The sequence below is a fragment of the Pleuronectes platessa genome, chromosome 6 (genome assembly GCF_947347685.1).
Source record: "Pleuronectes platessa chromosome 6, fPlePla1.1, whole genome shotgun sequence".
Classification (NCBI taxonomy): Eukaryota; Metazoa; Chordata; class Actinopteri; order Pleuronectiformes; family Pleuronectidae; genus Pleuronectes; species Pleuronectes platessa.
In genome coordinates this window covers 23,015,805-23,029,849 of record NC_070631.1, presented here as the reverse complement: position 1 = coordinate 23,029,849, position 14,045 = coordinate 23,015,805, and the positions used below count along the sequence as shown (strand labels likewise).

General features: G+C 40.5%; 1 protein-coding gene and 1 long non-coding RNA gene across 2 annotated transcripts; both read right to left on the bottom strand.

Annotated features, from left to right (window-relative positions):
- Positions 1–2,359: 2,359 nt before the first annotated feature.
- On the bottom strand, positions 2,360–8,789 carry LOC128442296 (uncharacterized). Its single transcript, XM_053424690.1, has 13 exons — positions 8,713–8,789; positions 5,616–5,732; positions 5,402–5,508; positions 4,891–5,139; positions 4,744–4,803; positions 4,431–4,490; positions 4,213–4,313; positions 3,585–3,725; positions 3,401–3,487; positions 3,207–3,291; positions 2,899–3,014; positions 2,597–2,770; positions 2,360–2,458 (listed from the first exon to the last, which is right to left on the bottom strand). The coding sequence occupies exons 1-13, from the start codon at positions 8,787–8,789 to the stop codon at positions 2,360–2,362; spliced, it is 1,473 nt and encodes a 490-aa protein (XP_053280665.1).
- A 3,768-nt stretch (positions 8,790–12,557) lies between these two features.
- Positions 12,558–13,835, bottom strand: LOC128442921 (uncharacterized). The gene is made up of 3 exons (XR_008338916.1): positions 13,697–13,835; positions 13,469–13,558; positions 12,558–13,195 (listed from the first exon to the last, which is right to left on the bottom strand). It is a non-coding gene; the product is annotated as an uncharacterized LOC128442921 (long non-coding RNA).
- Between the last annotated feature and the right edge of the window lie 210 nt (positions 13,836–14,045).

Below are 14,045 nucleotides of genomic sequence, written 5' to 3'. Positions count from 1 at the left end.
TGTTTACACCTGATTATCTTTGGAGTCTGCAGTTATTATTTTATTATATTGTGATGCTGTTGTTAAGAAAGCTTTATATATTACTTATAATATATTATTATGCGTTGAGATGCTTCCAAAACCTCTCCAAAGTGCACAGAGGCGCAGCATGTGCGTAATGGAGCTTTGGTATCCATCCGTCTCAGTCTTGCTGGTAAGTTACCAGCAAGACGTGCACGGGCTTCATCTCGTTAATTCGTTTAATAATTATATTGTGATTTGTTTGAAATATTAATTATTATTAGTAGTAGTAGTAATTCGTGTCCACACCTTAAAGCCCAGTCCCTGAAAATATTGTCAGACATCCAACCGGTCCGTAGCCCAAAAAACGTTGGGAACCGCTGCCCTAGGCCACAAGACCCATTTTTACTCAATAAATTAGACTGGGTTTGAGTTTCTTCTTCAGAGGACTCCTCTATGTCACCAAAGAGGTCTCACTTTATTTAGGAGAGCATGATTCCAAGACACACCCACAACTCCAGCTTGATACTGTGGAACAAAGTCTCGGTCATTGGTTCCCAAACTGGGGTACGTGTACCCCCAGGGGTAGGCGAAGTGGTTCAAGAGGTACGCAGGGAAATATTTGATTTGCGTTTTGCATAGCTCAACATCTTTCGTGTCCTATCGCACGCGCTGCGGGGGGTACGTAGCTGGAGATTGAATGTCTGAAGGGGTACGGGACTGTATAAAGTTTGGGATCCACTGGTCTAGGTCATTAGCATCAGATTTCAGAATCAAGACACACTCTGATATTGTAAATATACTTACATGCATTAGATGTACAAAAGCAACATGAAATGTATGGCAGATGGTCTAGTGAATACATACTCTATTGTTCATTTTAGACCGATGTGTGTAAAATTGATATAGAAATTCAAAAAATGTATGTTTGTTCATGAAGTAAGAATGGAAAAACGAAAATAATGACTTTTGTAGTGGTAATGGTAATCAAAAACAAGACATTTAATGAATACTTAAATATAATGTTAAATTGAATGAATGTTAAATGATGAAATAAATTGATTTCAAAGATATATGGTTAACACACAGCCATGCATGAAATAGCATAGGAAAAGAATACGGGTCATTTTTTACCCATGTTGTGCATTAGAAGGGGTAACTTGTCATTCAAAGAGATAAAAGAACGGTTTGGGTTCCATCGGCATAGGAATAATGGATATCCAATTTAAATGGCTGATGCGTTTCCTAACGGGAGCATGTACAGAGCAAATAGGATGGGACTAAGAATCCAACCTTGTGGCACCCCGCACATCAGCGGAGTTGAGGTAAAAAAAAAAATTCAAAATGGAAACAGAAACAGAACAGCTAAGACTTACAGATATGCTGAAGCACTGTTAGTATATTGTGTATGTGACAAAGATGTCAACTTGGAAAGACGAGATTCTAGAGCTTTTGGAGATAATGGCCAGCACCGGCATCGATAGTCTGTAATGAAAAACATTTGATCCCTGCAGCAGAATGTATAGATCATATCCTGCCTTCTGCATGCTCTGAAGAAGTGTCCATGTAGTTCATCTCTGAAAACGTCTGAAATAATATAAATTGAATCGACACTGACCCACAGATCTGTGCAAAAGTGTACTGACTTATCTTCCTGAAGAGGGCAGCAAAACTCAGCAGGTCTTGACTTTCAGCTCTTCCCCTTATATATATGCAATGACAATTAAAGTAAGAAACCATAATGCTTTATTTAATTAATTCTTGAAAATAGTAGAATTGTATGCTTATGATACATCTGGTATTATGGTTCACATTCATCTATGAAATGTATTTTATACAGCTGAATATGAACTGAATTAGGTACAAGTACACAACTGAAGACATGTCCCTAACATCCGCTTACATCCAAAAACATAAACTGATGGGAATATCAAAAAAAAGACAGAGAGAGGGACTGAGAGAGACAGTTCATTGGAACTCATGTGGAGTCGATATTCCCATGGACACGGAAGCGGTAAAGACATGTATATTCAGCTTGTCCCCAGTTACTGAGGACATGCATCTCCACACCACGATAGATGTCGTCAGTTGGGTTCTGGTACCAGGGCACAGGAGAAAAGAGGAGAATGGAGAGAAACAAAGAAGACAAATATCAATTGCGATGAGTGAGTGTGATAAAGTGGGATAAAGAGATAGAATTAAACAGACATAAACGTTACTGCATTCTAACATTTAAGACTTAACAAGAACAAGCCATGTGCTATGTTCAGGCCTAGACTTGTTATATAGAACAGAAGAAGTTACATCAGGTTCTACATTTCTTTTTCATGGTGTCGTTGTCTGTATAGATTTGATAATTTTAACTTACAAGCAGCTGAAATGTCTGCGTGGACTCGCCACCCTTATTGTAGGTGAATGTTCCAAGAAGAGTTCTCTTCTCTGAGATGTCTGTCATTCCCTGGGAGAGAAATAATACATTAGAGTTGCGACTATTGTATGCGACTCACTTTTTTCTTCAAGCTTTAAACACAGAGTGATAGGACGTCTGCAGTGCCTCATATAATGGATTTCAACTAATAGTATTGGGAGCACTCACATAGAGTTCAAAGGCTCTGGGCGCGGAGTTGATGCTGCCAGTGGGTGAGCTGTAGCGCGAGACGTGGTCCACTGTCACGTGCGTTATCTTCACCGGATGAGAGAGAGTAATGGCATAAGTTCCCTGGGCACCAGGAAATGACCAACACCTCCCTGGGAGCAGTGGTGCCAGACCCTGGGGAGAGAGGAGATGCAATTAATAATATCTCCTTGTATGAAACTAATAGTCACTGACTTGTAGTGAACAATACCCAGCCCCACAGAAGATACAAAGAATACAGAGCAGGGGTTAATAAATTATACCTGAATAACGGTCCGTGGGCTCACATCGACAGTCAACATCGTGTAACCAAACAGGGTCAAAAACTCCCTACTACCACGATATGTCTCTGAACACCTGGAAGTGATCACCCTGGCTCCTGCAAACAGAAACACAAAAATGGGTCATTTGTTTGAATGCTGAGTCATCTTTCTGCAAGAAAGGTACAGGAATTGTCATACTGAGCTTATAAAAGTGATAATTATAACTGATGTGTGATGCTGATGACTAAATCTGTAATGCAGTATCATTCACTTAAGACAAGTTACAATGACATGGAGATATTCCTGACCTTGAACTTCAAGGGCAAAGTCAGCCATGTTGTCACCTATCGAACGTCCACTTCTTTTGTCATCAAGCATGAATACGTCCTGCTCCTGATAGACATTCAAATGGTACATAATTAATTTGTGTTGACATTTGTGACATCTAGAGTCGATAAGTAGTCTTGGAGATGATCTAGATCTAGATGATCTCTCCATCTACCTTGATGTGGTAACTGAGCCACTTCTCCATGGCCTGTTGGATCTCTGGGGTTAGCTGGTTGTTGGTAGCTGAAGGTGGTTTGACCCCCTGGTAAAGCAACAAGAAAGTTGCAGTCACATTTCAGTTACTCAATCTCAAAAAAACAACGGCAGGTTTGAAGTAAACAAGAACTAAAGATTAATACCTGTGTGTGTCTGTCACTGGCAGACGTCTCTAGCAGCACTTTTACCACTGCATTCTTAGTCTCCACTTCTTTGATCCTGTTACCAAGGCTGGACATCATTCCGGCCAAGTCCTGCATGTCTAGATCTATCAGCTCCTTGATCTGAGGGAGAAAGATATGGTCAGAGTGAATAGTTGTTTCTGCATTTGGGAACCATTTTTGCATCTTAACTAGTTCCTCAGCAAGATCTTAGATCCTGTAAAATTTCTCTCCGGTTAAATCACATGGACGTAACTACCTTGGACCAAAGACCTTTTTTTTAAATGTTCAAAGGAAATTGTATTTTAAGGTGTAGAGTTGCAGAATTCGTCAGTACTGGCAGTGATGTGTAATTGTAAAAATATACAGAAGTTACAGGGATTGTTTCATTAACGATATAAGGCAAAACACAGAGTCAGGGTCTCAAATCTGGATTAGGGACTACTCTAACAGAGCACTACTATATTGTATTGAATATAGGAAAATGTTAATGAAGAAATGCATGATTTAGACAAGGGTATAGTTTGAGAATCTGAATTCCTCAGATGCTAAATAGAAATTATAAACACAAATACACAGTGAGAGACAGGTATCTCCAGTTGAGTCCTACCTCCTCAGCAGCATCAACATTGGTGTTGGTTTGAAGAGGTAGAAACTTTGGCAGTTTGAAATCCACGAAATGGGTCAACACAGGAGAGAGTAGCCATACACCTGGAGAAAACAAGGGGGAACAGTTCTTAGAGCTCCAAAGGTCTGAGAGAACAGCAAGTAGTCTCCTTGCCCGATGACCTGCAATCTTGAATCTTGTAAAATGTCAATGCCACTTACATAGAGATATGAGGATGAGGAGGACAAGCAGACCACAGGTCTTCTTCATGCGACTCCTGACTGAATTGTTCACGTTAGGACAAGGAAGACAAATTCATTTTTAGGTTTTTTTTCATCTGGAGCCAAGATATGCAGTGATTGTGAAACCACAAACTTATGTCAGGTGATAGTTGTTCATGTAAACATGCAGCAATGTGAACACACCCCACACAAATCGACTTAACAATGCCAGTAAAACAAGCACAAGTATGAGCTTGAAGCATACATCAAGTAAACCAAAAGCCAAACATAAACACATCCACTATCAACTTACCTAAATGTCCCACATGCATCATCATTGATTTAGACTTGGCCCCTATCCATGAGAGTAATGCTGGAAAAAATGGAATATATCAGATTATTATGCAATAATATATAATATCATGCTTATTTTACAATGCCGGATAATTTCTACACTCACTCATCGGAAAAAATAAGGCACTAATTATTGCTCTCATGTATCCAGAACTTCGAGCTGAATCTTTTCTGGGACGGTTGGTAATAGTGTAGGTGTAGGTAGTTTGTGTATTCCTTATTGTCCTGGAAGTCCTGGTAGTACTGGTAGTACTGTTATAATTGTTAATGGGCGGCCATCTGGACAGACCCTCAGACATCAAGTACCTTGAGTGCAATCGCGTGTTGTCATATGGTACCAATGCAGGATAACTGACTAGATAGACAGAGACAAAAACATGTTAAACAAAATTGTGTTCATTTTTTCAGGCTTTGACTTTCTTTTTGTGAATTACAACATACATTTACCTCTTCAAGCTTCTTAACAATATACTAGTTCCAAAAAAGTACCAAAGGAATACAGGTTGAACTATATGCAAGACTGAACTTTACACTACTTTGTTGCAGGAAATTGTGACTTTTTAAATCTAGAAAATAAAAATAAAAAACAGTGCGCACAAGTTCGCAATTTATCTAACCATAAGACTGGGCAGCAGGAATGGGTGTCGTGTAGCTGTTTGCTTGAGTAGCATTCTTTGCCCAGTGAGGCAGATTGGGGTAGTTCCCGTCCCTCTTCCTGAAAACCCTTTAAAAATTGACAACACACACACACACATACAGTTGAAGAAATTGGCATTAGAGAATTAACAAATGCTGAATTCAAGCTTGACACACACACACAGTGTTACATACTTGACAGGCTTCTCATTGTAGGATATATTTGACAGACAATGCGCATCTGATTCCTCATTTATGTTGTAGTAGCCAGCGGCTCTCAGGCGGGCACTCGTACGACGCATGACTGAAAGACTGAGAGAAACAAGATATGAATTATCACAGAGTTAAACTGCACAGTACTGTATATGCTGGCTCTTTGAAGTTAAACACCTATGATGATCCCTAAGTAAATTATTTTGCCTTTCAAATGTGTAGCTGTTGACTTGCTTTGCTTTTCCTATGAACTTGCCTAAAGTTTCCTTTGAATAGTACACTATGGAACTGCTTTGCTGTAAAGCTAAAATGTTATGTCACCAGGCCCTTGTGTGATGTCACCACTACAGAAAAAGCTGAGAGAGAGAGAGAGAGAGAGATATTTAGCAAAATCAAAACTAAGAATGTGTGAGTTCAAATTTAGTGGAATTTGAAAGTTGATTTTATGAATTTAAAGAAAAACTGCATGTATTTCACTATATAATACAGTTCACTACTACATATGGTAATCAATGATGTCACTGATAAATCTATTCCAGGCATCTTTTGGTGAAACAGCTGTTTAACCAGGTGCAGGTCCTGGGCAGTTCCTCAGGGTGTTATGGCTTCTAATTCTTTCGTGCTCATTCCAGTAAGACAATACATTATGAGGGGCCATTTTTTAAGGGTTCGGTCCCATTTGTCAACAAACCAGGTGAATCCAGCATGTATGTGCAAGAAGGAGATCAGTTGCTGGAGATCGCAAATGACGGCGGCCTTAAAAGTATGTTCAAGAAAACAACTCTGCCGGTGTTCTGGATTAAAGTCACAGCAGAATACCCGAGATCGCCACAACAGCGCTCACAAAATTACGGAGTAGACTGGACATCAGCAACACACTTCGGGTGTCATTGTCACTCATTTTATTTTGTCGTATTTATCCGCTACATTCCATTATTGTTTACACCTGATTTTCTTGGTTGAATTTCATGATTTAAACTCCCTCATTCTTCGTCTGGTGACATTTACGCACCGAGCCTGCAAACACTGTACATGCAAATGTGCATAATTCGTTTTGTTCATCTTTGGAGTCTGCAGTTAATATTTTATTATATCGTGATGCTGTTGTTAAGAAAGCTTTATATATTGCTAATAATATATTGGTAATATATTAATAAACTAATAATAATATACGTAAAGACTAGAGATGAGCCGGATACTCGGCTGAAACGAGTATCCGGTACGGATAAAGCACTTTTGCCGAGCACGAGTATTATACGAGTAATACGAGTCAATATCTGTGCTCGGACTGAATGAAAATCCTCACACAGCGTCACAGCGCTCCTCCCCTTCACACACCGCTCTGCTCACTCACTCAAAGAACAGCTCTCTGTCTCTCAGTCACTCAGGTTCGCGGGTCTTTTCCGTTAACGTTTAGGGTTTCTTCAGCTTGAAGTTTGTTTTTATTTCAGTTTGTACTTACTTATTAACCAGTAGAGTTCTGTTAAACATGGGTTCGTTACGACGTGGTGCTGGTAGAAAGCGACTCGCGTTGCGTCTCTGCCTGTCGGAGATTTTTTTTTTTTTTTTTTTACTTTAACGGTTTAAACTTTTTTTAAACCGTCAGTTGGCTCTAACCAGTTTTATTTTACTTCACGCACTGAGTGTCTGACAAGTTCTAGGTAGTAGTGGTATAAAAAATATTACAAATTAAGCTACACACACACACACACACTCCCCCTCTCTCTCTCTGTCTCTCTCTTACTCACTTACACACACACACACACACCAACATTTAAGTTAAAAAAGAAAGTTATGTTGAGTATGAAAACACTTGTTATTACATTTCACTTCATAATTGCAACAGCATGTGTTGTATTCATTGTTACAAAACTTGTTCTGTAAATAGTTCGTTTGCTATTGTGATCAAAATCATTGATCTGAAGCTCAATGCTGATGCTGTCCTGTAATAGTTTCCTAATCAGCAATAAATATAACAATTTCTGATCAACCCATATCAATTGCATGCTTAAAATAACATACTGGTTAAAGCCCTGCCCATTTCAAGACAACCCGGCCCACTTCCGGGTTAAATCACACCCACTTCCGGGTTAGGCCCCGCCCACTCCGAGTACGGATACGGATACAGATAATTGATATGGTTAACAGATACAGATACAGATACAGATAATGCTGTACTCGCTCATCCCTAGTAAAGACGCTGCAAAACCTCTCCAAAGCGCACAGAGGCGCAGCGTGTGCGTAACGCCGGGTTCACACCGGACGCGGAAGCGTGGCGTAAGCGCTAATCCCTGGCGCGCCGGCGCTTGGCTGGTCACACCGGACGCGGTAGCGACGCCGAAGCGCCGCGCATTACTAATAATATCACATACTTCTGCTGTTATCAGCCTGCAGTAAAAACGGCATTTAATAATTTTTTTCAAGAATATACTTACTTGTTGCTCCAACATTTACTGCAACAGCGTCCCAACATGTGTCTTTTTTGGTGTTGTCCTTATACAACATATGCTGAGAATCAACAACTCAAGTTACTTCTTCACTTCAATTATTAATTTAATGTCATCCATGTTGAAGAACTTCTCCGCTGTTAGCTCCGGTAAATGTCGGGTGTCGAGGGTAAATTACGTATTCTCCACTCAAGCCTATGTGGAGAATACGTAGCCCCCCCCCTCTCTTTTTTATCTTTATGACTGCTTGTGTGGCTGTAGTGGATGGGCAGAGGGGGACATTAAATAATGTGGTTGGTAAAAGTGGTAAAATTAAAACTCCAAGACAACAGAACGTGAATACAAAGTATGGGATGCATATTTGATCATTTATATCATATAAAATATGTCATCTATATCGTTTAAAATCCTTTTTCAGTGTGTTTCCTGTCGCGATACGCTCGCGTCAAGCGGAAAAAATAGACTCGACGCCGAAACGATCGCTTCACGGCGCTAGGCAGCCGCGGCACAACGCTACGCTTCAGCCTCCGGTGTGTTCAGCGCTGCGGTTTAACATGGGAGTGGATGGGAGCCAGAGGATTGGCGCTGCGCTTACGCCTCGCTTCGGCGTCGCTTCCGCGTCCGGTGTGAACCCGGCGTAATGGAGTTTTGGTATCCGTCCGTCTACGTCTTGCTGGTAACCTACCAGCAAGACGTGCACGCGAATCATCTCGTTAATTCGTTTAATAATTATATTGTGAATCGTTCGAAATTTTAATTATTATTAGTAGTAGTAGTAAGTCGTGTCCACACATTGTTAATAAGTGGCCATGCAATAATTAATTGGAGGCCACGTATTAACAATTCGTTAATCTCGTTAAATTAAACAACGGAGGCTCACTACGAAGGCCGTACCAGAGGGCCTCCGTAGTGAGGCTCCGTAGCCACACCTTAAAGCCCAGTCCCTGAAAATATTATCGGACATCCAACCGGTCCGTAGCCCAAAAAACGTTGGGAACCGCTGCCCTACGCCGGGTTCACACCGGACGCGGAAGCGACGCCGAAGCGTGGCGTAAGCGCTAATCCCTGGCGCGCCGGCGCTTCGCTGTTCACACCGGACGCGGTAGCGACGCCGAAGTGCATTACTAATAATATCACATACTTCTGCTGTTATCAGCCTGCAGTAAAAACGGCATTTAATCGTTTTTTTCAAGCATATACAGTACTTACCTGCTGCTACAACATTAACTGCAACAGCGTCCCAACATGTGTCTTTTTTGGTGTTGTCTTTATACAACATATGCTGAGAATCATACAACTCAAGTTACTCTCCACTTCAATTATTAATTTAATGTCATCCATGATGAAGAACTTCTCCGCTGTTTGCTCCGTTAAATGTCGGGTGTCAAGGGTAAATTACGTATTCTCCACTCAAGCCTATGTGGAGAGAATACGTAGCCCCCCCCCCCCCCCCCCCCCCCCCCCCTCTCTTTTTATCTTTATCACTGCTTGTGTGGCTGTAGTGGATGGCCAGAGGGGGACATTTAATAATGTGGTTGTTAAAAGTGGTAAAATTAAAACTCCAAGACAACAGAAGGTGAATACAAAGTATGGGATGCATATTTGATCATTTATATCATATAAAATATCGACGCCAAAAATATCGCTTCACGGCGCTAGGCAGCCGCGGCGTGGCGCGGCGCTTCAGCGTCCGGTGTGACCGGCACAAAGGTTTAACATGCGAGTGGATGGGAGCCAGAGGCTTGGCGCTGCGCTTACGCCACGCTTCGGCGCTGCTTACGCGTCCGGTGTGAACCCGGCGCTAAGCCAAAACCCATTTTTACTCAATAAATTAGACTGGGTTTGAGTTTCTTCTTCAGAGGACTCTTCTATGTCACCAAAGAAGTCTCACTTTATTTAGGAGAGCATGATTCCAAGACAAACCCACAACTCCAGCTTGATCCTGTGGAACATAGTCTGGTCATTAGCATCAGAGATTTCAGACTCAAAATCAAGACCAAGAATTTCCTTTTCGTCTTCCTCATCCTGATCTTCATGCAGCATGTTTATGATCATTTTAGCAGCAAATCTGGAATGATTGCGACCAACCTTACTTACACTCTAATATTGTAAATATACTTACATGCATCAGATGTGCAAAAGCAACATGAAATGTATGGCAGATTGTCTAGTGAATACATACTCTATTGTTCATTTTAGACTGATGTGTGTAAAACTGATATAGAAATTCCAAAAATGTATGTTTGTTCATGAAGTAAGAATGGAAAATGAATATAATGACTTGTGTGTTAATCAAAAAAATGACATTTAATACTTAAATATAATGTTAAATTGAATGAATGTTAAATGATGAAATAAATTGATTTCAAAGATATAGCAAAGACACAGCCATGCATGAAATAGCATAGGAAAAGAATGCGGGTCATTTTTTACCCATGTTGTGCATTAGAAGGGGTAACTTGTGAATCAAAGAGATAAAAGAACGGTTAGGGTTCCATCGGCATAGGAATAATGGATATCCAATTCAAATGGCTGATGCGTTTCCTAACGGGAGCATGTAAAGAGAAAATAGGATGGGACTAAGAATCCAACCTTGTGGCACCTCAGCGGAGTTGAGGATATTTTTTTTTTCCAAATGGAAACAGAAACAGAACAGGCAGATGTGTAAAAAGTACTGAAATATTGTACTCAATTAAAAGTACCTTTACTTTGATGAAATTTTACTTAAGTTCAAGTAAAAGTAGCCATCCAAAAATCTACTCAAGTAAAAGTAAAAAGTAGTTCATTTAAAATGTACTTGTAAAAGTTACTTAGTTACTTCCAACAACTTGATGGGGGCCGCTCCTATACAGTGCAAAAAGGACAAGGGGTCATAAATCCAATCCAAAAACAGTTATTTTTAATTAAAGGAGAATCTTTACATATATAAGTGCAATGACATTAATAATGTCAAACACTAAACATTTAACATGTCAACACAACATTTAAGAAGTTCTGGGAGGACATGTCAAGGCATGAACCACATGACAGCTAAAATAAAAAAGTTAAAATGCCGCTGTCCCACAGCATATTTAAACATTTGGTTAAACTTTGGTCCACCTTTAGAGCACTAGTCTACAAACTCTTGTTGAGTTTGAACAGCAGTGAACAGCATCCAGCACAGCCGAAGAGTCGCTCGCAGGCGGTCGAGGCAGGTAGGCCAGTAGGCTATTGAGTTTCAGGCAGTGTTGTTCAAAAGAACGCGTTCATTAAACACGTTAATTTTTGTGAGAATGTTGAATCGTTGATCGTTGTTGTGTTAATTTGAAAATAAAGCAGTCTTACAGGGCAAAATACCGTCTGAAAGTTACAATTCCGTTTTTGTGGAAAATCATTTGAAAAAAAAATAAAGGGGGGGGCGCCAGTAGTGAAGCTTTAATAGAGCGCCAAATGTTGTAGGGCCGGCCCTGTGTAGCGCAGTGATTTTCAAACTGTGTTGTGCGCGCGACCGGGAGGGGAAAATGCGAGGCGGAACTAATATTATAGCCGAACTAATGTTTTGACGTCCGCATCTCTTTAACGGCGGAGCAGTAAACAAATCGCTCTTTTGCCGGAGCCAGGGGTCGACAACCTGCGGCTCTTCAGCCCCTCTGCAGTGGCTCCCTGTGCAGTGTTCTGCATGTTGCGCATATTTTTCGCGAACAGTGAACTTTACGATAAGTTTTCATATGTTGAACATGCATGTTAGGGAATCGCATCCACTCTATGCAGCATCTACCACTGCAGTGAGAATTGCCTTGCGCCCTGAACTATGTTTTTGTTTTTACTCAGTAACGGATGTAAGTTCCAATGTAGCGAAGTACAATACTTCAGTCAAAATCTACTTAAGTAAAAGTAAAATTACCCATTTCAAAAACTACTCAAAAAATTACAAAGCACACAAAAAAACTACTCAATTACAGTAAGATGAGTAAATGTAATTCGTTACTTTACACCTCTGAGAACAGGTAAGACTTACAGATATGCTGAAGCACTGTTAGTATATTGTGTCTGTGACACAGGACTGTTGATGAGAATGTTATGATTTAGTTTTACACAAGGAGACGCTGAAAAAGATGTCAACTTGGAAAGACGAGATTCTAGAGCTTTAGGAGATAATGGCCAACACTGGCATCGGTAGTCTGTAATGAAAAACATTTGATCCCTGCAGCAGAATGTGTAGATCATATCCTGCCTTCTGCATGCTCTGAAGAAGTGTCCATGTAGTTCATGTCTGAAAACGTCTGAAATAATATAAATTGTATCGACTCTGACCCACAGATCTGTGCAAAAGTGTACTGACTTATCTTCCTGAAGAGGGCAGCAAAACTCAGCAGGTCTTGACTTTCAGCTCTTCCCCTTATATATATGCAATGACAATTAAAGTAAGAAACCATAATGCTTTATTTCATTAATTCTTGAAAATAGTAGAATTGTATGCTTATGATACATCTGGTATTATGGTTCACATGCATCTATGAAATGCATTTTATACAGCTGAATATGAACTGAATTAGGTACAAGTACACAACTGAAGACATGTCCCTAACATCCGCTTACATCCGAAGCATAAACTGATGGTAGGCATTATTAGTGCATCAGAAATCACAGGGAACATTCAGTTTTAAGTTTAAAAGGGCATAGAGGTAATGATGACTGGTCCACTGAGCAGGCCACATGGCTTTCATAGTGCTGCCATACAAGCCAGTAGCCAGTCAGATGTACCCTTAGCCTAAGCATACCCTAGCACTAACCCTCAAATGTACGTGGGATATTCACCATCTCGTTCTCTATTCAAAAAGTAGAATAGTTAGAAAATAATTGTATAACTGAAAGTTCAAATTAGTGGAAGTAGAAAGTTGAACCAAATTTATGAATTAAAAGAAAAACTTAGGGCGTTAAAACATTATTTTTTTTACAAAGGATTTGAATAGAAAAAAAAGACAGAGAGAGGTACTGAGAAAGACAGTCCATTAGAACTCATGTGGAGGCGATCTTCCCATGCACACGAAGGCGGTAAAGACATGTATATTCAGCTTGTCCCCAGTTACTGAGGACATGCATCTCCACACCACGATAGATGTCGTCAGTTGGGTTCTGGTACCAGGGCACAGGAGAAAAGAGGAGAATGGAGAGAAACAAAGAAGACAAATATCAATTGCGATGAGTGAGTGTGATAAAGTGGGATAAAGAGATAGAATTAAACAGACATAAACGTTACTGCATTCTAACATTTAAGACTTAACAAGAACAAGCCATGTGCTATGTTCAGGCCTAGACTTGTTATATAGAACAGAAGAAGTTACGTCAGGTTCTACATTTCTTTTTCATGGTGTCGTTGTCTGTATAGATTTGATAATTTTAACTTACAAGCAGCTGAAATGTCTGCGTGGACTCGCCACCCTTATTGTAGGTGAATGTTCCAAGAAGAGTTCTCTTTTCTGAGATGTCTGTCATTCCCTGGGAGAGAAATAATACATTAGAGTTGCGACTATTGTATGCGACTCACTTTTTTCTTCAAGCTTTAAACACAGAGTGATAGGACGTCTGCAGTGCCTCGTATAATGGATTTCAACTAATAGTATTGGGAGCACTCACATAGAGTTCAAAGGCTCTGGGCGCGGAGTTGATGCTGCCAGTGGGTGAGCTGTAGCGCGAGACGTGGTCCACTGTCACGTGCGTTATCTTCACCGGATGAGAGAGAGTAATCGCATAAGTTCCCTGGGCACCAGGAAATGACCAACACCTCCCTGGGAGCAGTGGTGCCAGACCCTGGGGAGAGAGGAGATGCAATTAATAATATCTCCTTGTATGAAACTAATAGTCACCGACTTGTAGTGAACAATACCCAGCCCCAAAGAAGATACAAAGAATACAGAGCAGGGGTTAATAAATTATACCTGAATAACGGTCCGTGGGCTCACATCGACAGTCAACATCGTGTAAC